This window comes from Dipodomys spectabilis, unplaced genomic scaffold, assembly GCF_019054845.1.
Source record: "Dipodomys spectabilis isolate Male_0828 unplaced genomic scaffold, ASM1905484v1 ptg000024l, whole genome shotgun sequence".
In the NCBI taxonomy this organism is placed as follows: domain Eukaryota; kingdom Metazoa; phylum Chordata; class Mammalia; order Rodentia; family Heteromyidae; genus Dipodomys; species Dipodomys spectabilis.
The window spans coordinates 32754797-32782109 of record NW_024870701.1 but is presented as its reverse complement, the minus strand read 5'-3'; the positions used below and the strand labels follow the sequence as shown (position 1 = coordinate 32782109).

The 27313-nt window shown below is 45.3% G+C and overlaps 1 protein-coding gene across 2 annotated transcripts in view; it reads right to left on the bottom strand.

The window, feature by feature from the left end:
- The window catches only part of Nedd4l (NEDD4 like E3 ubiquitin protein ligase), a 306373-nt gene that overhangs the window by 207109 nt on the left and 71951 nt on the right, over nt 1-27313 (bottom strand). For both annotated transcript variants that reach the window (XM_042675088.1, XM_042675089.1), the window contains exon 2: nt 5593-5666. In XM_042675088.1, coding sequence (XP_042531022.1) covers nt 5593-5666 — 74 coding nt within the window. The remainder of the gene's footprint in view (nt 1-5592; nt 5667-27313) is intronic.

The window sequence follows — 27313 nt, the reverse complement described above, 5'->3', positions numbered from 1 at the left end:
TCAGGAGATTTACTTTGTATGATGTTTTGGAAAGAACAGCCAAAATCATCATCAGAATGATGGGAAAAAGTAAATGCACATTCTAAGTCTGCATGTATAGAATGCCAACATATATCTATCACCATTTTACCAACTGCTTGCTGGCCATAGGAGGGAAATCATGTCATCTGACTTTAGAAAAATCAGAATGTCACCATGCTACCCACTACACCAGGGACCCATCTCAGTTCTGCGCCCAGCATACCTGAGTACTGTGCCCACCACCCATTCCTGCACACACATGCGCGCATGTGCAGCACACACACATACACACACACATCTAAGCTGAACTCAATATAACTTCAAAAGGAGGAAAAGAACTACTCTAGATTAAGGGAGTCTAACTGACCTACCAATTAAATGCAATACATAACTCTAGGGTGAAGTTTAACAGACTGGCTGGAAGGCCATTTTAGAGACAACTGGAGAAATTCAGATAATGGACAAGGTAACAGTGTCCATTAGGCAATGACTTTACATTTTATGAAATCGGCACTGTGGTTACCCAGAAGTAAGTTCCTGTTTTGTGCAGCTGTGGGTTGCAATATTCAGGAGCTAAATGTCATGATGTCTTTAATTCACTTTTGAATACTGGGGAGCTGAGGGGTAGGGAGACGAAGCCAAGAGGGAAATGTTAACAACTTAAACCAAGATAAAGGAGAGCAAAGTGAGCTGGTCCCATTTTCTGACATTAAGGTTTCAAGACTCTCAATCACCAGGAGACAGGAAGAGCTTGTACCACGTCCTCTGCAAGCCTGCAGCTCATGTGGGTTTTAAATTTTCAAACCTCTAGCTGCCAAAAGGAAAGATGATACCAAGGCAAAAGCAGGTCCCGTGAAACAAGTATCTTGCTCCTTTTTGTACTTGGGAAAGCAAGGAACTGTGGAGTTGGTGCCTTAGCTCTCACCGTTAAATATCCAAGAACAGCTTCCTAGCTTCAAATTCACCTTAGTAACCTCAATGAAGGCTCTGCTCACAACCAAGGAGGAAAAGCTGGCAGAGCTAGGTACAAAACTGGCACTGAAGTGACCTTATTCTGTTCCTGCTTCTTACACCAATGACTACAGGTTAAATGCCTGGTGATACAAACTTAGCTAACAAAGAACACAGTCTGAAACCTATAAAGACATCCTATGCCTAAAAGAGAAACTTTCAGGTCTTGCTTAGCAAAATACAGATATTTTAAATCTAATAGTTAAGGAATTTAATCTCAATTCAAAAACCACTAGTCAACTGCCATCAGTGACAATGACTGATTCTTTAAATCTGCTAACTTATACCAAACTGTCCATCTGAGTTGTAGAAGAAAGCTAATGGTCCAAGATGGCCGGAGAAGTGTTAACCTATCATTGAAAGAGCATGGCACCAGAAGTCACATAAATCCAGACTAACAGGTCCCCTACCCCCTCATCTGCCTTGGGCTAAGGACAATGTATTGATTCTGTCACCTAGCAAATGGAGACGATTATTCCCTCTTTGTGTGTGTATGTGTGTGCACATGCGTGCACACATGCACATACATGCATGTGCTTCTGTGTTTATGTGTGCAGGCACACATGCCAGTACTAGGACTTGAACTCAGGGCCTGAGCACTGTCATTTAGCCTTTTCAACTCAAGGCCGGTGCTCTACCACTTGAGCCACAGCTCCACTTCTGGCTTTTTGCTGGTCAGTTGGACATAAGAATCCCATGGACTTTCCTGCCTGGACTGACTTCTAACTGTAATCCTCAGATCTCAGCCTCCTGAATAGCTAGGATTACAGGCGTGAGCCACCAGTGCCCAGCTAATTATTGTCTCTTCCTAAAACACAGACAAAACTGATGAAGCTGTATGCGGTGCCATGCACACCTGACGTTAACCTGGGATTCCAGGACTCGCTTATCCAAACTGCACACTTCACTGTGGCCAAACAGCAGGATTCATCCCTGCCCTATCAAAAAATACACACGAGGGCTGGGAAGGTGGCTCAGTGGTACAGCGCTTGCCTTGCATGCCTGAGGCCCTGGGTTCCATTCCTCAGCACCACATAAGCAAAAAGAAAAAAGCTGGAAGTGGTGCTGTGGCTCAAGTGGTAGAGCGCAAGCCTTGAGCTGAAGAGCTGAGGGACAGTGCCCAGGCCAAGAGTTCAGGCCCCACGACCGGACCCAAAAAAAGAAAAAAGAAAAAAATACACACGAGTTGGGGGGGGGGGGGGGGGGGAGGATGGGATGAGAAGGGGAAACAAAGGAGGAGGCTACAATGCTTGATAAGAAATGTACTCATTATCTTGCCCATGTGATGGTAACCCCTCTGTACAGTGTTTTTAAAAAAAAAAAAAAAAAAAAACACATGAGGCCTCCTGGTAAAGGCTTGTAATTGCATATGATTGTGTTCTAGACGCTTTTGTAGCCTGATTCCTGTAATTGCTTTGGTTCTGACTGGCAGCTGGCTGCCCAATGCCTGACTCTTGACCTCCCTTTCCCCGGGCAGGATGATGGCCAAGATGACGCACCAGGCCTGTGTACACCCTCATCTGTGGCTGACGTTCTTGGCTCTGCCCTGTCTCCTAATGCTAAGGGCTTGGTGTTGGGCCTGGCCCTTCCATTCTCAGCCCAGCATGGCCTTATGCACCCACGTGGATGTCTCTGAGATGACCACAAGAAGACAGGGTACTTCTGTGGGGTAGGGCGTAGCAAGTTTGCATCCGTCTGCCATCCCCAACTGCCCAAGATTCTGTTCTCTGATGCCGTCCCCGCACTTGCTTCCCTTGACCTCCTCTCTCCCCACTCACAGTTCTGCAAGCCCTGGCAGGTATCTTTCACTGGTCTGTGTAGAAACTCTGTAAGATGCTGGAGACTGCCGGGCTCTGGTGGCTCACGCATGTAATCTGAACTACTCAGGAGGCTGAGACCTGAGGATCATGGTTCAAAGCCGGCCCAGGTAGGAAAGTTTGTGAGATTCCTACCTCCCATTAACCACCAGAAAACTGGAATTGGTGCTGTGGCTCAAAGTGGTACAGTGCTAACCCAGCAAAAGAGCTCAGGGACAGCGCCCAGGCCCTAAATTCAAGCCCCAGGAATAACAAAAACAAAACAAAACAAAAAGATGCTGGGGGACAAAGCAGGGTGAGCCCATAGAGCCCTCAGGCGAAGGGAAAAGGGGCCTCCACCAGCACACCACAATCATTCTGAACCCCAATGACATGACGTCATTATCCACCACGGTCTCCAAGCCCTCCAACTCTGCCAAGATGAGGGGCTGGAGGAGGGAGAGAGCTATGGCCCATAATCCTCATCAGCCGGAGGCCAGGGCCAGGTGTGTGACACTGGAACTGGCCCCTGGGAGATGCCAGGTAAGATGTGAACAGATTCCAGGCAGAGCAAAGAGCCTCAACCATGGAGTGTGAGTTTTTGCTGAAGAAACTGGGAAAGGAGGGATGGAGGAGACAGAGCAGTATTTCATTAACTACTTCTAGAGGACCCACGGGGTGCTGTACTAGGTGCCCAAAGATAAAGAATAATACAATCTAGCCCTAGCCGTCAGAAGCTGACTGCCCAGTGCAGGAGACAGAAAGGTTTCTAAGTACAAAGCAAGCAGAGTCACTGAGAGATCTACGCCTAGCATAGGAGTGACCTGCAGGAGCCCGTGAGTGATGGATGGAGCCTGCGAGATGGAGGAGATGAGGCCCAGCAGAGCCTTGCAGGCCGAGCCGGGGCACCAACCATGTCTGCATGGGCTGGGATGCATCTCAACAGAGTAAAGAACAAAGATCATCCTATTCCCCCCTGCCCCTCTTAGACTCAGCATTGTTCTAAAAATCACATAGTCTTCCAACCCCAACACACACACCACACAGAATGGTTCACAAAGACTGAGGCTTCTGATCTACAGTAACCACATCTCTCATGGCCTCACGTGTCCTGACTGTCGGATCTGAGGCAGTGCTTTCTTCCAGATCAAAGTGCCCTGGTATGAGTGAGAGCTCGGCGCCTGCCTGCTCGCCACCTCTGGGTATGGTGGACAGGGAAGCATCTGTCTGCCTCGGCTGCCCTCTGTGCATGCCACTGCAACCATGCTCAGTGGGGCCACTACAGCTCAGCTGGCCAATTTGCTCAGAGCAAAGGTTCCTTCACTCCGCTTTGACTGGGCTCTGGAGAGAAGATGGAAAACCATCAGAATCCTCCAGGCTGGATGGGGGCCAGGCCTCTGGAGGGGTGACGGAAACTCTACAGGAGGGAGGCTGGCAGCCACGGGACCCCCACAAGCTCCAGTCCTCGAGTCTCGGGCAACTTCCACCACCCCCTCAGCAGAGCGAGGGGGGAATGAAGGCCCCAGCTGTACCACCAGACAGCCACATTCTACTCCACCATGACTCTGACCTGCTATACCTCCCCTGTCTCTGGCCAAGGGTGCAAAGCCATCACCCCCAAATACTACAGATCTCCACAGCTCTGCCTACACAAAGGCCACCTTGTCACATGGACCTTCTGCCTCCTTCCCATCTCCCCACAGCCGGGATTCCCACTCCCACTTCGAGCTTTGCCCTGACAGGGAATCCCCAAGGCATCCAAACCACCAAACCTCCTACTGCAGATTGTACACAGCAAGGGGATCGGCTTTCTAGGAACAAGATATACTTCCCTGTCTTCCTAAGTTAGGATTTTTTTTTATCCAGAAAGGTGCAGTCATCCTTGTGTGTCTGTGGAGGACGAGTTCCAAAACACCCACACATCCGAATCTGCAGGCGTTCATGTCCCCTGTGCCACGCGCTCTAGTATTTGTATGAAACCACACATGTCCACATAGCTCATTGCTAGAGGGCTAGGGAGCCTAACGCAACATAAATGATGTCCAAACTGTTGTTACACTGTGTGGTCTAGAAAATATAACGAGAGAGACACAGATGAGGAGTTGGGCGGGGGTTGTGGAGAGGGAGACAGAGAGGGAAAGAGACACTATGTGTGTTGAGAAACAGTACTCAGGCTTGAACCCAAGGCCTTTCACTATCCCACAGCCTTTTTGGCTCAACACTGGTACTCTACCACTTGAGCCATGCCCCCAGACCTAGCTTTTTGCTGGTTAATTGGAGGTAAGAGTCTCCTGGACTTTCCTACCAGGACTTGTTTAGAACTGTGATCTTCACATGTCAGCTTCCGGAGTAGCTAGGATTATAGGTGTAAGCACTAGAACCTGGAGGCAATCTTTCATCCAAATACTTTTGACCTAAGGTTGCTCAATCCAGAACCTATGGATTCGAGGGATCTTAAATGTACTAAAATGACCATAGTCATATTCCCAAACTATATTTCCTACCCAAAAGAGAAACCTACCCAGACCTTAATTTCTTCATGTGATGGCCCACCCAAAGGCAAGCCCGCTAACTACCGTAGCGTTGCCCAGTTAGTAATAAAGGCTTTAGACTCCCTCGGCAAATACAGCCCTGGCCAGCTGTATACCAATTGGACACAGAAGCAACCACTGCAGGTGGCCCTTGGATGTGGCTTAAGAAGTCTCCAGGGGTCACGAGTTCTATCACAATCTAAAAAGTATGGAAGCCCACAGAGCAAACATACCTGGCTCCAAAGATGTCCTTCTTAGCGAGATCAATCCCAGAAACAACTTTTACTCTGAGGATGCGGGATTCCCCCTGCCGAAGAGAAAAACACAAGGTTAGATCCCAATCTTCAATAGACTGCTCTCACCCTCTCTCACCTCACCCAGTATTAATATCTATGACTGCTTCTCCGTGAGTGTCTGGATTTAGACCAAGTCAAGCACAGGCAATCCCTCCTTACAACAAGCACTACTATAGCTCTACAATGTTAAGAGATAGAAACAGAAGCATCCAAGTTAATTAAACCCAAGCTTGACTCAAACGAGGTCATTAACATCAATTACTCTTCACATTGGAGGATCATTTCCCAGCTGTACCTGAACACAGCCATGAACTCTCATGGAACTCTCCAGGCACATTCAAGAACAACCAACTTCCATAAATACTATAAAAATAAGGACTCCTTTGATATTTATGTATTTGTAAGTATGTCCAGAAATAGAAAGGAATAAATATCTTATGAAGTAAAACAGTTCCTCAAAATCGGATTGCTTTTTGAAATGTGACATCAGTTAGAAAAATAATGCCTTAGTTCTAATAAAATGAATCACTCTGAGCAGTAAAACCACCCCACACCAAAAAGTCATTCATTCATTCATTCTAGTATGTCCTAAGCAGCAACTATGCCCTGGCCACTGAGCTTGATCTTGAAAATATAAACATGAATCGACTGCAAATGACCTAAGGATCAGTAGCATCATGACAAAAGGCATGGTCTGGGAAACACAAATATGTAAAATAATAACCTGGTGCCAATAGCATACACACACAAAAAAAAATCTAAGGGACAGCACCAGTGCTCAGGCCCTGAGTTTAAGTCCCAGTGCCAGCACATACATATATACACACATACATGCACACATGCATACAAACATACATACCCACACAAATAAATAGAAAAAAAAGACTCCTCACTTTGTGCTTATGATTTACCCTCCTCTAATCACAGGCTGGGAGTGTGGCTCAGTAGTGGCGTGCTTGTTTTGTTCTGAGTTTGGTCTCCAAGAATGGCAGGGAGGGAAGGAAGTGAGCAAGGGAGGGACGGAGAGAGGGAGTGCAGAACTCTTTCTTTCCTATGGGATGGTCCACAGGCAGAGGCTCTTTTCTGTTTCTCCATGAGCTTCTGCTGCATACCCTGCAATGCCCTCCATGCGCTGCTTGGCTCAAAGGATGCCACAGTGAAAGTATTTTCCACAGACAGACCAAGTATGGCAATGCTTCTGCAGAGTTCTTTGCACACCTGAGGGGAGCTCATGGCTGACAAGTACCTATGGCATACAAACTGACACCACTGGCCTTCCTGGCAAAGGAGAGTGCAGACACAACTTGAGAGGGGAATAGCATCATCCAGAAGAAATGGATGATGAGAAACTGCCAGGAAAAGAAGAGGACTCATTCAAATATGGAAGCCAGCGATTCTTCTGAATACTGCCACACAGGGCGGGCAGATGGATGTCTGCTGGGAGTGGTCCAAAGGATGAATAAATCCTGAGAGTTACTGAGATGTTCGAAAGGCAGCAGGGAAGGAAATAACGGTGGAAGGAGGAGCACAGTAACCTGTGTTCACCCGTCCCTTACGAGCCAGCTTACCCTGCGGTGTTCTGGCGAACATAGCCCACAAGGCTCCTCACAGAGCAAATGCAGGCCGGCAGGCTTTCTCAAGGGCAATTGCAACACTGCTTGCTTGCTTTCTTGTTAATGCTGGTCCATGGGCTTGAATTCAGGGCTTAGGCACTGTTCCTGAGCTTTTGTACTCAAGGCTAGAGACCTACCGCTTGAGCCAGAGCTCTACTTCTGGCTTTTGGGTGGTTAATTGGAGATAAGAGTCTCACAGACTTTCCTTCCCAAGCTGGTTTGAACCTCAATCCTCAAGATCTCAGCCTCCTGAGTAACCAGGGTTACAGGTGTGAGCCATGGGCACTTGTCACTATCTTTCTTTCAACAAACTTAAGAAATCAATCCTTTTATTTTTTTTTAAAAAAAAGCACCAATAAGAGAAAAAACAAAAAACTTATCCAAAAGGATGGTCACATTTCAACTAAAAAAGAAAAATCTAAAGACTTCTCTATAGTAGACAGTTAATTCCGTAAACAAGTGCTAAAACAGACTGTCATTAAAAATGGGTGAGAGTCAGCAATGGCATTCCTCCACCCCACAGGTATTTAGTAAGTGCTATCATGTGCCACAACTAGTATTTGGGGACAGAGATATAAAACAAGACAGCTCCTGCTTCACAGAACCCATTATCTAGTCGGCAGAAAGACAGAATGGAAAGATAGGACACAAACAAACGAGGCAATTTGGGACAGTGGTAACTGCTTTGGAGCTAATATGACAGCGAAGTGAAATCAACTCAGCAGAGAAAGAGGTGGACAATGTGTGAGGATGGAGAAAAGACATCTGAACCCAGATCTGAGGAACAACAGAGATCAGGTGGGTGCAACACAGGGAGGGGCCAGAGGGGTGAGCCTCCAGTGAGGTCAGAGCCAAGGAAGGCAGACATCATTCCAACTACTTCCGGGGCAGCGCTGGAAAGTTTCCGGCATGGGGATGACAGGATGTGACTTCAGTTTTTAGAAGAACCACGGTGGCTACTGTGAAGAATAGGCTCTAGGAAAGGACAGCTTCAGGAAGAACAGTGAGGTAAAGTGCATGACACACATGCGTGCACACGCACGTGCACGCACACACACACGCTGGGCCTTCAGCAAGGTAGAGGTGGAAAAATAACGGTTATACAAGTGAAGTAATTTCAAAACAGTGAGCTTGATTTACAAAAGGAAAAGGAAGCTATTCGTGCTGTTTCACTTTCCATCTGCACACACTGGGCTAAACTACATTTCCCAACCTTCCTTGCAGTTAGGGCAGTCATGTGACAAAGTTTTGGCCAATGAAATATGGACAAAAAGAATGAAGGGCTCTTGCAGTGGCTCTTAAGTCCACTTCATCAGACATCCTCAGTTCCTCTCAGCAGCCCTCTGCTAATGGAGATCCTAATGGCCAAAAGGGGTAAACATGTTTAGAGGTCCACACACACACACACACACACACACACACACACACACACACACACACACACACACACACACACACACACACACACACACACACACACCACAACCTGCTGAGCCCCCTCATCATGAGTTGGCAACAGACTTCTGTTTAGTTCCACTGAAAACCAAAGTCTGAAACTGCGGTAAGCCTACCCACAGTATCAGTTTGTTTCTTTAAACTGTCAATAATACATCTGCAAAAGGTAAAAATGGAAAAGGAAAGAACGATATTAAATGATTACCATACATGATGGATGATTTTTGTTTGCTTATCTGCATTTTTTTGCCTTTTGTGAAACATTTTTCATTTAAAAACTAGACTTTGGGGCTGGGGAGTGTAGCCCAATACTGGAGTGCCTGCGCTAAGTCCCATCCCCAAAAGGAGGGTCAACTTTTATAAGAATTTCAGGGAACGTGTAAGAAAAAATAAAAAAATTGAATCACCAATAATGGCACCATCTAGGCTCGCTATATTTCAAAAATAAGCCTACTTCTCTCATGAACAAAAAAAAAACTGTTATCATTTTGTTTTACTTTTTTCCAGCAACCCACAAAGAGGTAGAGCTATTTAGAAGATACGAAGGAGTCCTCTTATGTAATATACTGGTGACAGCTGGAAAATGGGGCAAAGAGAGGGCCTCTATTAAGCACTTACTGTTTAACAGAAGTGAATTCCACTCTCCAAAGCTCAAGCAAAGCCTATAAAAATACTTTTTACACATGCATAGGAAATTTCTTATCTTTGTTTCCTCAAAATGGCAAGCTTACATACAGATAAGCAGCCGGGGTCATTCAACAGGGCAACACGTGACACGGGGTGTGCCTAATTTATTGCATGCAATGAGCCCCAGGCAGAACAACTGTACTTTCTGAGACATTTTATTACTTTCGTAAAATCTATGTATGGTATTTTGATCTCTGTTAATGGCTCTAGTCAAATCAAATATTTAACCACAGTGGCTTGGCTTAGATCATGAAAACAGTATCCACACACCGACTGTACACAGCAGAAAAGGAAAGGCAGAGAAAGGGCCAAATACAATGCCGGGTGTCTCCTCCTGTTATCAACCTGTCGGTCTGCATGACTATTAGGTAGCATATGCTGTGTACCTCAGCTTTTTCTAATGCTTCCATCGAGACAAAGAGCAAGGGTCAAACCACACACCACACAGTGGCCTATACACCATATACACACTGACAAGCAAGGTGTCAGCTTAGAAACAGGCAGAATACTGGAGACTCATCTGAAAGACCAATGGAATCCTGAGTCTCATCTGTATGATAGGTGGATGGAATTCCAGCAGTCCTTCGCCCCAGTCAATGTCTAAGTGGTTACTAGACTGCCATGCCTATTCACAAAGCTTCGGAATACATCGTCCATCAAACTGTCTCTGTGCTGGGCACTGATGGTTCATGCCTAGAATGGTAGCTATTCAGGAAGCTGAAATCTAAGGATCTCATTTCAAAGCCAGATCAGGAAGGAAAAGTCCCTGAAACTTTTATCTCCAACTAACCAGCAAAAAACAAATGGAAGTGGAGGTATGGCTCAAGTGGTAGAGCACCAGCCTTGAGTGGGGGGGGGGGGGGGGAGGGGAAAAATCCCTGAGTTAAGCCTCTGATTTGAGCATGGTACATGTACAAGCATGTGTACACGCACACACACACTATCTCCATGGTAGAGATATTTTTTGTTCTAACTCAAAACTTACCATATTAACCAAGCACAGGTAGCTCACACCTGAATCCTAGCTACACCGGAGAGTCTGAGATCTGAAAGTCACAGTTCCACACCCTGAGACTCTTATCTCCAATTAACCACCAAAAAGCTGACAGTGGAGCTGTGGCTAAGTGCTAGCCTTGCACAAAAGCTCAAACACAGTGTCCAGGCCCTGACTCCAAGCCCTCAACTGGTACGTACACACACACACACACACACACACACACACACACACACACACACACACACAAACAACCTCACCATACTAAAATTTGCCTTCCTTTCCAAGACCCTAGCCTATGACAGCATCTTACCTTTTATCTTTATCTATAGTGGGAGCTACTTTTCCCCCAAAGGTGATAGGGATAGGTTGGGAAATCATGTTCTTCCTCTACAGGGAGTCCCTGTGACTGAGCCTCATGCACACCAGCTGTTTGTGTGGTCAAAGAAGTCCTTGAAGTCAAGGAAGTCAGGAGCCTCAATATCTTGGTCATTGCCTCCTAAATTAATTTATGTATTTACCTTTCGTACTCTATAACCTATAACCTAGCTACAACCTATAACCTTTGCAGGCTCATAACTGGACTACAAGAGACAATATTTTTTTGGAGGGAGGAGGGATAGTAGGAGAAAAACAAAGGAGTGGACAACATGTTTGACAAGAAGTATACTCATTACCTTCCTTATGTAACTGTAACCCCTCTATAAAGCACCCTTATAGCAAACTAAAACATAATAAAAAAGAGACAGTATTATTGGACCACTGAAATATGTAAGATGACACATATGTCACTTTAGGCACTTTAAAAAAAATAAACTAAGGGTGGGGATATAGATCAGTGGCAAAGCGCTCCTCTACCAAGTGCAACATCCTGAGTTGGATCCCCAGCACCAAAAAAGACAGTAAAAAATTTAAAAAGAAGAATCTAATTGCAGGAATTGCACCTGCTCCGCATTAAGTGTCATTAATCTCCCCACTCCTACCTGTCATCACACCAACCCTGAGAGGGCATCTTGTTCCATATGTTTTTAAGACTAAGACTTTACTTTTGTAGAACAGTTTTAGGTTCATGGCGGAAGTGGAAGGCATGGCTTTCTTACACTTCTTTTTTTTTTTTTTTTTTTTTTTGGGGGGTGGTCCGGTTGTGGGGCCTGAACTCTGGGCCTGGGCACTGTCCCTCAGCTCTTCAGCTCAAGGCTAGCACTCTACCACTTAAGTCACAGCGCCACTTCCAGGTTTTTCTTTTTTTTTTGCTTATGTGGTGCTGAGGAATCGAACCCAGGGCCTCAGACATGCAAGGCAAGCGCTCTACCACTGAGCCACCTTCCCAGCCTGGCATGGCTTTCTTACCATAGCATTTGCCATACTCACACTCACACACAAACACACACACACACAGAGGCGTGCACACTGGACCCCTCCACTAGCCAAGTCCCGCTCTAGTGGTACATGTACTGGCCTTGCTAGACATGCGTGGACATTTGGGTACCACACAGTCTGCCCTTTACAACCCAGGAGTCACCCTGATGCTGTGTATTCTGTGATTCTATACGAGCATTCTATACAACGCCTTGCATCTGTGTCTAAAGGATGTCGCTGTCCCGCATATCTTCTGTCCTGCCTCTTCACCTCTCTCCCAGCCACATGAAAAAAACAAAAACCTCTGTCACTGCCCTACCCGCTCCCCATCTCACACACAGTCTTGTCATCTCGTTCTCATTACAGCTTGTCCCCCTCACTTCCTGTCCCCCTCGAAACCGTTCCCACTCTTCACTTTCTCAGTGGCTTCCCCAAACCTCTCTGGGGGCCTCCACTAAGACCGTCCATTATGCATCAAAAAGGCCCTTGGTGATTCCCGTGTCCAAGGCATGGTGTCAGCAAACAGGAATACCAAGCTGGACGAAGTACATCACTGCCTCGTGGCGTTCATAGTCACCAGGGAAGGGAGCTGTGCACTGGCACCGTTCTTACACGTGTGGGATAGAGGCTGAACTTAAGAACAAAGGTAAGAATGGAAAATAAGAGTAGTGCAACACCAAGACTGCACCTGGGGCCCTAGCTCCATCCCCCAAACAACAGCCCCTGTCAGGAACCGGTCCAGCAGAGCGCTGCGTTCACTGTCAGCCCAACATGGACCACACAGTCACACTGCAGTCCTACAGCATTTTAGTCAAGCACAAGTAGCAGGGACGGCTTTAGGGCCTATAAATTTGCAGGAACATAGGGTTCAGTACAGCTGAAAATGTCTCAACTTTTACTGTATCACATGCTCTATCACTATGTGGGGAAGGGTAAAACAAGGGGGAAAGGAAAGGGGATCTCACCAGGGAAGGGCCCTTGATGGGGACAATGGGGCCTGGCCTGGCTCCTTCCTCTCTTTCTTTTACTTCAAAGAAGTAAACAGAAAGTTCTATTGGACTATGAGGCACTAAGGGTACCAACTCAGTAAGAAGCCACAGCTGGAATCTGAGCAAGCTTTTGTGAAAACGGGAGAGGAGGAAGAGAAGGGAGGGAAGAGAAAGTCCCTTACACTCAATGACAGAACAGTTGCCCTGGGACTCGGCTCTCTGGAAATGAGCTGGGGGTCATTGTACCAGCTGTTCTAGAATCCATCCTTCTCAGACAGATGAAAGATCACCACTGGGTACCTATAAATGAAGAACTGTAAAGGGTAATAACTCAACTACCATGAGGCCTAGGACAGCCTTCCTTCATGGAAACACTGTAGAAATCACTGTACAGATACACGAAGCGCGATGAGGGGATACTGGAAGCCTTCTGCCTGCCCTCACTTTGCAGTGTTCACAGAGAGAGCATGCAAGAAGCAAAAGCACGGGGAAAATGCCAACCAAGGCCCTTGGTCTCTTTAGAAGAACATTCTGGAATATATAATTGTGAAGGAAAAGTCGTCTTTTTCTGTCCAATTTAAGTGCTTGTCTTGTATATTGTTTTTTTTTTTGGTATTGATAGTTCCTGGAATTATTTGCCTTTTGGCTATTATGTGCACTGCATGTGACCAGCTAGCCAAGTGAGGAAGATAGATCTTCATCACAGGAGTTAGAAGAATAAAACTGCGACTACCAAGTGTGCTGTTTGTTAGAAGGAGAAAGGGCTGACGGGCTACCAGCCAAAGCCACAGCCCCTGCTGCTGGAATACAGTTCCAACAGAACTGCGGTCAAGCATTTCCAGATTCCTGCCAATCCCCGTGCCAGTTCGATGGGGCTCGCACTGAATCCCACAGGTAACCAGACACGGTTCTGACCCAGGCATGCAAAGTGCTCACATGGCATCGCTTCCTGTAAGCGCAACACTGGATGCCTTTGTTCAGGCTTTGAATAGAGCAGAGCCAGGGCCTTTGAGGAGGCTAGGCCTAGTTCTAGCACATTCTGCTACTCTATATCATTTTACCCAGAGGCTACATCCCTGGGGAAAGATGGCTGAATAGTGGGGTTGAGGAAAGTGGTAGGTTGAAAAGTGAGTAGCAGATCTGAGCAGGACTCAGTCTTATATCAAGAAATATGTCCTCTGCTGCTGGCTCACACCTGTAACAGAAGCTACTCAGGAGGCTGAGATCTGAGGATTGAGGTTCAAAGGCAGCTGGGGCAGGAAAGTTCATGAGACTCTTAACTCCAATTAAGTAGCCAAAAGCCAAAAGTTAAAAGCCAGCCTTGAGCGAAAAGCTAAGGGACAGAACCTAGACCCTGAGTTCAAGCCCCAATACCAGCATAAAAAGGGAAGATAAAGTAGGGCTGTGGCTCAAGTGGTAGAGCACTCGCCTTGAGCTGAAGAGCTCAGGGACAGAACCCAGCACCTACACAAGAAAAAAAAAAGTGGAGGGGGGGGAGAGGAGAAGGAGGGAGGGAGAGAGAGGGAGGGGGAGGGTAGGAAGAGGGAGGAAAGGAGGGAAGGAAGGGGGGAAAGGAGGAAGGGGGGAAAGAGAGGAAGATTCCCAACTACCCTCACTCAAAGGCATTCCTCAGCAGGAACGCAAGTTCTTCCACATATGAACAAACTTTGAGAGTGACCCTCAACTAGAAATGTGAACTGTCCACCTGCCAAGATGCACAGTAATGCAGTGAGTGTGGGAAGAGAGAGGCCCATGAAATAAATGCAAGGGTTGTGGCAGAGAGGACATGGCCACTCTTTTGCTAATGAAAGTTGGTCAAACTCCCTGTCAATGGTCTCAAAGAATCCATTTCTCAATGGTTCTTTTGTTCTCATCGGCCTCTGATCAGAAGACAGGAAACTTTTTTTTTTTAATTCCTCCAAGATTGAGAATTATCTCATGTTTCTAGTTCTCAAAATGACCATAATACACAATGGCACTTGGTGGAAAGCCAAACAAACATCACTCAGGATATAAGATTGCGGATTTTTCCTGGCAGACTTAAGGGTGACCTCTTGCAGAAAAATGAGACCTAGCGATTCTTTCATTTGACTTGAAGAAATTGCAAGAGGGTCTACAATGAAGTCATCCATCATGGGTAGATTCTGCCAAAGGGATGAGATGAGATTATGGCTCGGGTCAGTGTGTCAACAGCCCCAGAAACACAGGGTGACACTCTTGAATAAAGCTCTTAAGACAGACACAAGTGGCCAGTGTAGATCTGACCTTGAGCAAACAGCCTGGGCCTGGGTGTGAAGACACAGGACCAAGGATGAGCATCTGTAGGCAAAACAGAATCTACCATAGAAGCCTACTAAGAGTGGGCCAAGAGCAGGGGCTTCACTTGATGACTCAAACTTGAGCTAGGCTCATCCAACAGGGAGATTTGAGCCTGCTTCCCAAGAGCAATAGCACCCAAGGGACAGGCAGGACTTAGAAGGACACTGCCATAGAACCCTCGCTAGGGGCCTGCTTCCTTCACTCTGGACAGTCATCCTCTTCCATTCCCAGGCTCAGGCCTGACTATGCAACATGATTGACCAGGTGGGACCTATGTCACCCCTGCTGTCACCACACGTTCCCAACCTCTCCAGCCACATGGACCACACACCTCGGTATATACCCACCAGTGCCTTGTTTGCTATGACTTTCTTCCTCGACAGGGAACTCAAGTTCCTGGGTAGGAAGGTGCTTTGTAAGCAGCTATCTAACCAGCACTGAAACTAGAAGCTTTCCTGTGCATGTGAGAAAGCATGGGAAAAAGACCCAAGGAGCTGGTGGCATGTGGTATAAGGTCTCTACCACTGATTCTTCCAAATCACACCACACAGCAACAGAGAGCCACTGCCAATCATCTCAGAGGAGCGCAGAGACAGACCCATGTCGTAAATACAGAAGACAGGCATGTACAATTCTGTTAGGCACAAGAGGCTCATGCTTATAATCCTAGTTACTCAGGAGATTGAGATCTAATGTTTGCAGTTCAAAGCAGGAAAGTCCTTGGAGATAAAGTCATAGCCAAGGGGGCTGGAAAAAGACACACAAAGTAGAGCTGTGGTTCAAATAGTAGAGCACTGGCCTTGAACAAAAAGCTAAGGCACAGTAACTAGGCCATGAGTTCAAATTCACACAGAACACGGGATATGTGTAACCATTTATGGCAGAAGAGTCATAAAACACCCCTCATCTCATTCAATACTTCCAGACTGGCAGAGCCAGGTATGAAAGAGTGGTTAGAGGGGGCTGTGGGGGGGGGGGGGGGGTCATGTGCACACAGGTATGTAAATACATGACAGTAGTCCACAGCAAAGGAAGAATGTAAACTGCAAAATAGTTCATCAGCACTTTAAAAAAAAAAAAAAAAAGAATACAAGCCAGGCACTGGTGGCTCACGCCTATAATTCTAGCTACTGAGGAGGCTGAGATCTGAGGATCACGGTTTGAAACCAGCCCAGGCAGAAAAGTCTGTGAGACTCTTATCTCCAATAAACTACTCAGAAAAAGCTGGAAGGGGTGCTGTGGCTCAAGTGGTAGAGCGCTAGCCTTGAGCACAAAAAGGTTTAGGCACAGCATTCATGCCCAGAGTTTAAGCCCCACAATGGAGGGGGGGTGCCACAAAGCATGTCTAAGTTTGGCTAAAAATAAGATTCACAATCTTCCTTTTTCTGACAAGATTAGTAGCTCAGGGCTGTGTCACACACAGACTAGGGTGTGTAGACTTCAGCAGACTCTTGGCAACACTGAACAGCACACTTCTAACTTCCTGGATCAGAAGAGCACATGAAGGCTGACTGACAATAGATTTGGTTCATCAGACCCAGGCCAGAGTAGAATCATCAGAAAAATCCAGGGATGTCTAAGGGGCTGTATCAGGGCTCCATGATTAGATTCATCCTCCTCAAGGTTTTGAGCCAAGAAAACTTGGATAAGATGCAGGTGGCAGGCTAATCCAATTTGCAGCTGATATGCACAACTGGATAAGGCTGTCAGAATGCAGAAAGAGCTCATCAGACGCTGATGGGCCAAATGGCACAGCCTAAGGTTTGGAGTGGGGTGTGCATTTGGCTGCCCACACCAGTGCAGAAAGGTTGGAAGAAACACACCAGAGTGGCAAGGGAAGATAGGCAATCTTTGGGGCTTTATTTCATCTCTAGCTTGATAGGCCTCAGATAGTGAGGGTAGGCTTTGGGAAATAAATCACATGGTGCCTTGGGTAGAAAGGGGAGGGGCGAGTTTCTGGTCATTAGTCTCAAGCAATACAAGAGTGTCAGCCACTTGCACTACTGAAAATCCCTATCAAGGAATATTGTTAACCCCTGCCCTGGGCCAGGGGTAGAATTTAGTAGAGATATTGTTGTTGTTGCTGCTTTGTTTTCTTCGATAAGTGGGATGAGACCCATACAACAGTACATCCAACAAATGTGTGTGTGTGTGTGTGTGTGTGTGTGTGTGTGTAACAATGGCAGGTGTTCTGTGTGTATAAGCTTACAAATCCAAAACAGACAAATTAAAAATAAATAGGAGAGAACATTCTGTAAGGTATGCTAGCCTTTATAGCAAAAAGGAAGAGGAGGAGGCTATTGTTCACAAATATTTGCTGGCAAGTACATATGAAAACTTTATAAGGTACAAGAAACGTAATAGTGGCTGACTTTGGGGACAGGAATTGGTTGGGGACAGAGGTGACTGTGAAAAAGTTAAACCATCTAGCTGTGTTACAACTGCAAAAAAAAGTTGTTCCTATGGAACTTGTGAGCAGGGATGGGAGGGGGGAAACTGGCGGAATGCGAAGGCAGGGGTGACGTTGTCCAAAAAAAGAAACGTTTTCATTACCTGACTTATGAAATGGTAACCCCTCTGTACATTATCTTAATAATAACAATAAAATTATATTTTTAAAAACTTGTAATCAGTAAGAGTAATAAACAGAAGGCACACAAAGAATGAACTAGGAATGTTCAATCTCCTCCTAAATATTTCTCACATCTTCTTGATCTATTCATCCATTGAAAGGCATGTGGGTTGATTCCATATCTAGGCTACAGTAAATAATGCTGCAATGAACATGATGGAATTCCACTCATCCATCAATCCAATCTTTCAACTGACATTGTACCATTCGTAAGGAAACGGAAAGACTTGGGGAAAAAATTATATTAAATGAAGTAGGCCAGACCCAAAGAAACATAGGTTGCATGCTTTCCCTCATTTGTGGTAACTAGAATGTGCCTATAAAGCTACAAGTAAACACACTGGATGCTTCCAAAAAGTCATTGGGACATGGTAAATTATACAAGTCTCTAGGCATTCACACAGAGGGAGACTAAAGGAGAATATTCTTAGGAGAGGATCACAAAGGCATATAGCTATGTGATATCTCATCATATAAAGTAATATTTATCAAAATGAACTCCAGGAAATGGAAACAGGAGGGCTTTTTTTTTCTTTGTTGGTGTTTTTGTTTTCTTTTCCTTTTGTCTTGTTTGTTCATTTATCTGTCTTTGGGAGTGTAAGAGGACACAGAAATGGAGAGACAAGGGGTGAACAAATGCCACAGTGGTACTCACTAGATACTCTGTTGAAAAGGAACTACACAACTTGTGCGTATGTTAAAAATGAACTATATAACTTGGGCGGGGGGATGGGGATGGGAGGGAAAAACTGTGAGAGTGAGGAAAGAGTGACATTTTTCAAAAAGAAATGTACTCTTTATCTGAATTAGGTAATGCTGTAAGCCCTCTGGACCTCACCCTTACAATAACAATAAATAATTTTTTTTAATTTTTAGTTACATTTTTTTAAGGCAGGTTCTTTCTGGGAGAGCAATAACAAAAGCACATAATCTATTTGGAGGTCTCAACTCCAGAGGGCAAGCTTTCTGAAAGGCAGACACCAGGAAGGGACTTTCTCTTGTTAACCCAAGGTGGGACCCAGAACAGATGGTCTCCACGGATCATGGGTAGGTGCTCAGACAGCAACATAAACATCAACAGGGACAGAAAAATGAACCAAGAGGGATCTGACATCCTTCCCCAACTTGGTGACACTGTGATTTTAAGACCTACGTGGAGGGCTGGGAATGTGGCCTAGTGGTAGAGTGCTTGCCTAGCATGCATGAAGCCTGGGTGATTCCTCAGTACCACATAAACAGAAAAAGCCGGAAGCGGCACTGTGGCTCAAGTGGTAGAGTGCTAGCCTTGATCAAGTGAAGCTTAGGAACAGTGCCCAGGCCCTGAGTTCAAGTCCCGCGACTGACCCAAAAAAAAACCCACATGGAAACCAAAAACTCAATCTAAGAACCATGAAGACTACCTAGTGCTATAAATGTGCATGCACGTAACATCTCTTAAAACAAAGCACATCCCCATCTTCTTCACCGTGAAACAAGAAATTATTCATAAATCAGAATGCTTCCTATTGCAATGAATTGCCAAATCTCATGAACATGTCAACCAAAAATGAAATATGAACATCTGTCAACAGCATTTGGGAGATCTATTTATGGCTAGTTTTACTCCACATCTTATTCCAGAAATGATTTATGATGCTTAAGCCAGTCTACAAATGTTTACAATTCCCCTCAGGAAGAACACCGCACTTGTGTCGCGATGTTTTAAGATATAAAAGCATGAAGGGAAGAACTCCAGAAGAAAGAAAGTGATTGTTTTAAGGAATGGCTGAAACCCAGCCTGAATCCTACAATAAGTGGAAGTAAAACAACACAAAAATGCAGAGTCGCAGAATCACAGAATCATAGGCTGGGAAGAGCTGGGAGACTCCTGGCCTTGAGTTATCTCTGTCTCTCTCTCTCCACCTCCCTCCCTCCTTCCCTTTCCCTCCGTCTGTCTGTCTCTGTCTGTCTCTGTCTCTGTCTCTGTCTGTCTCTCTCTCAAACACTGAGAAGCTACTGCCTGGTATGGCAAGACTAAGGTGAGGTATAGGTTTCAGCCAGAGTTTGGCAGATCTACAACTGCGGTGGACACAGTGGCTGTTTGGCCAAGCCCAAACTGCGAGTCCATCCCTAATTCCTCACCTCCCTTTCATTGCTTCTGCAGCTGAAGGCCAGCCGGTGCCCACACACCATGCATAGGGCATCACCTCCAATCTGTCCACCAGGGACTTATACACCAGATACAACTAGTCTGTGGTCAAAATGTGCAAAAGCCCATGGCCACTGTGACCCTCAGTTCGCCCTGAGGGTGATGCCATTTTATTCAATAGACAAGTCCTACCAACAAGATAACAGCACAAGATAACAAGTGGGTGGCTCACACCTGTAATCCTACCTGCTCAGGAAGCTGAGATTTGAGGATTGTACTTGGAAGCCAGGCCAAAAAGGAAAATCTTATGGGACTCTATCTTCAAATAAAAATCTTCAGCAAAAATCCTGCAATTGGAAGTATGGTTCAAGAGGCAGAGGCCTTGAGCAAAAAGCTAAGGAAGAACATGAGGCGCCGGGCACTGGTGGCTCACGCCTGTAATCCTAGCAACTCAGGAGGCTGAGATCTGAGGATCACGGTTCAAAGCCAGCCTGGGAAGGAAAGTCCATGAGACTCTTATCTCCAATAATTTTGGCTTGTGTTGTGAATTACACATCTTTAGAAATGCAAAATAAAAATTTCTTATGTTCTGTTTCCTTATAAAATACCTTCAGACGAAAGCGCTTCATCTAACTTGGATTTTTTTTTTAACTATCAAATCAAGTGGTCTACCTTTTTTTTCCCCCCAAACCACAAGACAATCCCTATTCCTACGTTGGTTTGCGCTGCCTCCGAGGACAGGTGTAACCAAGTAATCCCAAACGCAAATGACAAAGGCTGGATTCCTTCCAACTGACTGCTTTGGGAGGAAACCAAAAACAAGCAAGAGCATGATTTGATATTCTTTTCCAAGGCACCTATCAAACACTTGATTCATTTCTCCTTTATCAATCAGCCTGTTATCAATACTATATCCTTGTATGATGTGAAATGAATGAATGCTTGAATTTCATGCAAGTACTTGGCCTTTGGTTCTAACAGCCCACATTTCACGATGGCCTTCCCAGACTCACTCTCCCTTTTGGCTTTCAAATACCTACCTAGGAGACTCAGATGTCGAGGACCCCCAACCTCCAACCAGCCCCTTAATGACAGCCCCTGACACACATTTGTGCCTTTCCACAAAGTGGAAGATTTTTTTTTCCCAGTCATGGGGCTTGAACTCAGGGCCTGGGTGCTGTCTGACCTTTACCACTCAAGGCTAACGCTCTACCACTTTGAACCACAGCACCACTTGGAGTTTTCTGGTTGTTAATTGGAAGTAAGAGTCACATGGACTTTCCTGCCCAGACTGGCTTCCAACTGAGATCCTCAGATCCCAGCCTTCCTCAGTAGCTAGGATTACAGATGTGAACAATGAATGAGTGCCTGTTGAGATTCTTTTTTTTTTTTTCAGTTTGAAATCATCATCAAACAGGAGGTTGCTGAGAGACGAGATCATCCACAGTATGGAAGACATGATGGAGAGACAGGTGAATCTAGATGACTTAGCCTAGGACCAGATATCAAGGATTAGAGCCAGAACCCTTCCACAACTTGGGCAATCCTGCAACCTTTAACTCTACACAGAGCCTGGTTCCCTGCAAGAATCTATGCGGTAGATGTGTAGCTTAATGCCATAGGACTGGAGGAAAATCTACTTTCTGGAACTCTAGATGGGGAGGGCAGTGTTTTCAAACTGACTCCCAGTTCTAGCATCACTAGACAACTTGATGGGAATGTGGATTCTTAAGAGCCCTGTCCCTAGCCACTAAAATCAGAAACTCTGCAGCCAGCGATTTATGCTTTTAAGTTTCAGGTAATTCTAAAGCAGAATAAAATGCCTTAGGAAAACAAACAAACGGAAGCTGAGGCTGGTGATGTATGCAGTGGGATCCTTGCCTGGCACGCAAAGCGAAAGGCACTGAGTTTGATCCTCAGCGATGCAAAACCGCAACAACAAACAAAGAAGTATCTTGAAGCTCAACATGATTCTGCAAGGATGCAGCTCCTCCTTGGGGAAAACAATGCTGAGAAGAACAAATTTCCAAACCCAGCTGACTGCCAGATCTGTGTCCATCCCAGCCCTCTCCCCGCCAGCTTCCCGGCATTCCTGTTCGCTCACCTCATTCCTCTAGTGCCAGACTCTTGCTGCTTTCTTGCAATTCTGGTCAAAAACTACTCCTTGTGCAAGAACATACTGTAGCATTAATGAAGGCTACTTTAAGAGAGAGATGGTACGGGTGGCGAGACGAGGCAGAATTTCTACTGTGAGTATAACTGTGTATAATGTCCGAGTCGCTTCATTTAAAAAATGATTTCTTTAAAAACAATGATTTTTCATAAGAAGAAGGAATCATCTTAATTCATCCAATTTTTACCAGATCTTGATGTTTGTTCTATTCTATGGTAGAGAGCATTTGATGTTCCATTTCAATTATATATAAATAATAAATTCCTCTCATCATCTCCCTGGCCTGTTAGCATCATTGCATTTCCTTCCTGTTTTCATAGCTGTGGCTACTGTAACCTTGAGTTTAGGCCTTTACCTTGAGCACCAACCCCTCCCTCCACTGCAGCCCCTTCCTACGGCCTTCTCTTTGCTCTCTAACACCACAAAATACTGCTAAATCCAACCAAATGGACTGCTATTGGACCTTATGTGTCTGGCACAACTTAACATCTTCTCCAGGCACTCTGCACATGTATCCGTGCATGCGTGTACACACACACACACACACACACACACACACACACACACACACACACACTCACCATGGAGTTGACTCCCTAGCTTACTTGGTACATTTTTTCACAACTATCCTTTGACTCACTGGGTAATGGCCGATGGCACAGGCTCCTATTTCACAAGCAGCATTGAGTGTCTCCTGTGCAATGTATAATGCAGAACGAAGATCACTCTCCATGACCTTCTGAAGACTCACAACAGAGAAAGAGAGAGAGAGAGCGCAAAGACAGGGCGATGCCCGGCACACAGGGGAGAAATGGACAAGCACTAAGAAGAAACAAACAGGACCCACAGAGCAATGCAAAGGACCGCGTTAGAAGAACCTAAGCCAGGCGTATGTGGCGAAGAAAGAATCCCCAAAAGTCAAGGCTGCTGGTCACCTGAAGATAATAGTAAACTTGAAAAATCCCCTCCAAGATCTTTGAAGATTCTGAGCTGGGCACGCATGGCTCTCTCCTGTAACCTTCATGACTCAGCTCTCAGCCGAGGCTCTCAGTTGGAAACCAGCCTAGACAGAAAAGTCTGTGACCCTCTAATCTCCTATTAACCAGCAAGAAGTCAGAAGCGGAGCTGTGGCTCATGTCATAGAGCACCAGCCTTGAGCAAAAACGCAAAGTTAGAGGATGAGGCTCTGAGTTCAAACCCCAATACAGACACAGACACAAGACACAAGACACAGACAGACAGACAGACAGACACACACACACACACACACACACACACACACACACACACACACACACAATTAGATTCCAATCTTTGCCTGATTAAGATATGATCAGAACTGGAACTTTTAATTGCTTCCTTTTATGTACTAGGAGCCAAAGTTTCAAAGCAGCAGTCGCCACTTATCAAAAGCAGAAGGGTTTGATGGTATCCAGCCAGCAAGGTAAATAGGTGGTAAATGGATGGGTTGATTCAAGAATTAAAGGACTCCATCCTTCTTCAGGCCACAGGAGGCTCTAGGGTCCGGCCAACTCCACTGACATCTCCATCAAACACTTATGAAACATCATAAGCCCTAAAGGAAACTCTCTTCTCCTCCACAATTACACTAACATTTTACAACATTCAGAACTAGAAAAGAGCCTGATCCACACAAGCTGCATAGAACTGAGCTAGTAATTCACAATGTTTCCATTCTCATCATACAACTTGAGAAACATTCATAGACACCTCTTTTCCTCCCACGCAGGAAGAAAAAAGAACTCATAACTTGCATGATGCTCAAACATTTTAAATCTATTCATTTCCTTACATTACTTCCCAAAGAGACACCTAAAAACACCAATCAAGATCTCTTAAGACTTGTTTCCCAACTTGCTTACCGCCTAAGTTGTCACAAAGAAAGAAAGAAGTAAACTACATTAACTATGTTTAAGTCTCAGCTCAAGAATCCTGAAATAGGACTGAGGATGTGGCTTAGGGAAAGAGCACTTGACTAGTAGGCATAAGGTTCAATCCCAGGCACTGCAAAGTAAGAAGGCCTAAAGAAAGCTGTGATGACTATGGGTGTATTTGCAAAGTTTTAAATTGCCACAGAGAACACAGGCACCAGTGGCTCATACCTGTAAATCTAACTACTCAGGAGGCTGAGATCCAAGGATCATGGTTCAAAGCTGGCTGGGACAGAAAAGTCAGGGAAACTTTTATCTCCAGTTAATCACCAAAAAAGCTGGGAGTGGAATGGTGGCTCAAGTGGTAGAGCACTAGCCTTGAGCACAAAAAGCTCAGAGACGGCACCAATGCCCTGAGTTTAAGCTCCAGGACCAGGAAAAAAAAAGTCACAAAAGAGCCAGGCACCAGTGGCTCATATCTTAAATCCTAACTACTCTGGAAGCTGAGATCTGAGGATCACAGTTTGAAGTCAGCCCAGGTAGGAAAGTCTGTGAGACACTTATTTCCAATTAGTCACTAAAAAGGTAGAAGTGGAGCTGTGGTTCAAGTGGTACAGCACCAGCCCTGATGGAAAAAGCTTAGGGACATTGGCCATGCCCTGAGTGCAAGCCCTAATACTAGCTTATAAAATAAAATAAAATGCCACAGAGCGAACGAAGTCTTACCTGAAGCAGTAATTTCCATGGGGGAGGGGAAGGAGAGTACAATGTGTGATGTTCTGGGTAATAGTAAGTTCTCAGGCATCTGCAGAGAGCTCAAAGAGGAACAATTCTAACTAGACTCAGGAAGATACACAACAGCCTGTTCCTCCCTGGAAAATTCTGCCCAGTTACTGGCTCATGTCGCATCCCAGGTACCTAAGAAATCTTCTACCAGGAAAGCCTGGTTCACTCTGAGGTCTGCAGAACTCTCTTCCCCAAAAACATACAATTGAGTAAGAGCCAGAACTCCCTGGGCAAGCTGACATCTTTGGCCCAAACAGTCTATAACCCTCCACCTTCAGTAAATATCTGGAGGTACATCCTGTCTTAAAGGAACCTTGCAATGTTTCATCTCTGCATTGTGCAAATGCTTCTTCTGCTATGTTTAGCTTATGCAAACATACAGCTGGCTGCAAGTTTCTCAGAAAATAAATAAAAAAATGAAAAGGATCTGCACTATGTCCCTTGAGACAAGTATCTCAGGCTCTCCAAAGCTGTGAGGTCAAGTCACTCGGCCAAGTGACATTTCAAGTCATCACCAACTTCCAGAGCAGTCAAAGAAAACATGTTGCTGGGCGTGGTGGCTCACGCCTATAATCTAGCTACTCGGGAGGCTGAGATCTGAGGGTCACGGTTCAAAGCCAGCCCAGGCAGGAAAATCTGTGAGACTCTTACCTCCAATAAACCACCAGAAAACTGGAAGTGGCTCTATGGCTCAAGTGGTAGAGTGCTCACTTTGAGCTGAAGAGCTCAGGAACTGTGCCCAGGCCCAGGCCTGGCCCAGGCCCAACAAAAAAAAAAAAAAAGAAAAGATGTTCTAATATCAAAAAAAAAGTGATTCTGTGGGCCCATCATTCAGATCCAGATGCCTATTACTGGGCAGAGATAAAGCATATAAATATTCCCTTGTCTATCTTGGATGATTGGGGGGCGAGGGGTGTACAGAATAATGTTACTGAAGTAGCTTGGACAGTGTCTAAGACTTGGGCTATCTTTCTCCAAGTTGGGTTTCCTGACTATCAGCATCTATCTATATCTGGAGGCTGCCTGGTCTCCACCATTAAGGGAGCACACAGATCTGGCCTGCTCTTTCCCTTCCCACCCTCCATTTCTGAAGAGTCTGCCAGCATCCAGGCACAGGCGATTTCACCATCAACAAACATCTGAGAGAAAGACTCCTCTTAAATGAAACCCAAGAAATGACGCACAAATGAAGGATGGGGTTTGTGACTACAAATTTCAAGCTCCTTTTGTTACCACGTAGGAGATAGGAAATTAAATTCTCATTTCCAGAGCCTTCGGGATCTGGACCTGAGTGTTCCTTCAATATGTGTTAAAATGTTAAGTGGAAAGATCTTCTTCTGAACACACAGATGCTCCTAAGCCAGGAAGGAGAAATTAAGGCAGTTGTAAAGAAGTTTATGAACACAATGCATCTTGAGCAATGTCACCTCTTTCCTCATTCTCCTTGTTCTGTCCAACCCCACCCCTTCTCTCAATTTTCTTATTGTGTGAACTCCATGTTTTGAGATTATGACTCCATTTAAAAGTCCCAAAGGCACCAAGCACTGGTGCCTTATGCATACAATCAAAGCTACTCAGCAGACTGAGATCTAAAGATTGCAGTTCGAAGCCAGCCTAGGCAGGAAAGTCCATGAGACTCTTCAAACCACTCAAAACCCAGAAGTAGAACTGTGGCTCAACACAGTAGAGTGCTAGCTTTGGCTAGCTTGAGCAAAAAAGCTCAGGGACAGTGCCTACGCCGCAAGTTCAAGCCTCATGACCATCCAAAAAAAGTCTCAAAGGAGTGTTGTTTTTTTGTCTTTTTAATTTAAAAAAAAAAAACAAAACAAGAATCTGGTTCCATCACTGAATAAAGATAAATGTGGTTTGTGGTTCAAAAGATGAAAAAGAAATTTTGCACACAAAAGCAGCCTAACTTGGAAATAACCTTGTTCAATTTTGTGAAAGTCCTTTTAATGATTAAACTAAAACAACTCTCTCTGTGTCTCTGTGTCTCTCTGTCTCTGTCTCTCTGTCTCTGTCTGTCTCTCTCTCTCTCTCTCTCACACATACACACACACATAGTTTCTACAGAACATAGTGTAAGCCAGGCGCCAGTGGCTCACGCCTATAATCCTAGCTACTCAGGAGGCTGAGATCTGAGATCTGAGGATCAAGGTTCAAAGCCAGCCCTGACAGGAAAGTCTTTGAGACTCTGATCTCCAATAAATCACTAGAAAAACCAGAAGTGGCGCTGTGGCTCAAGTGGTAGAGCACTTGCCTTGAGCTGAAGAGCGCAAGGACAGTGCCCAAGCCCAGAGTTCAAGCCTCACGACTGAAAAAAAACAAAACAAAACAAAACAAAAACATAGTATAAGGAAAGATTCCAGAAACTTCTTTCCCATTGCTTGAGTCTCCAGCTGTCACTAATCCTCTGAGGTCTGGAACGTAGACGAGCACTCCATGGAAGGTTCTGACATACTGTAAGAATCTGTGTCCAGATCAGCACCCTCCAATACCCCAACCAGGACACAGGGCAATCGTGAAAATGGAAAACAGTTATACTGCTGTAAATCAGAATCCAAAGTTGTAAGCAGGATGCTTGAGTTCACTTCGACATTGCATAGGGGAAAGAAAAAGGCAAACAGGTAC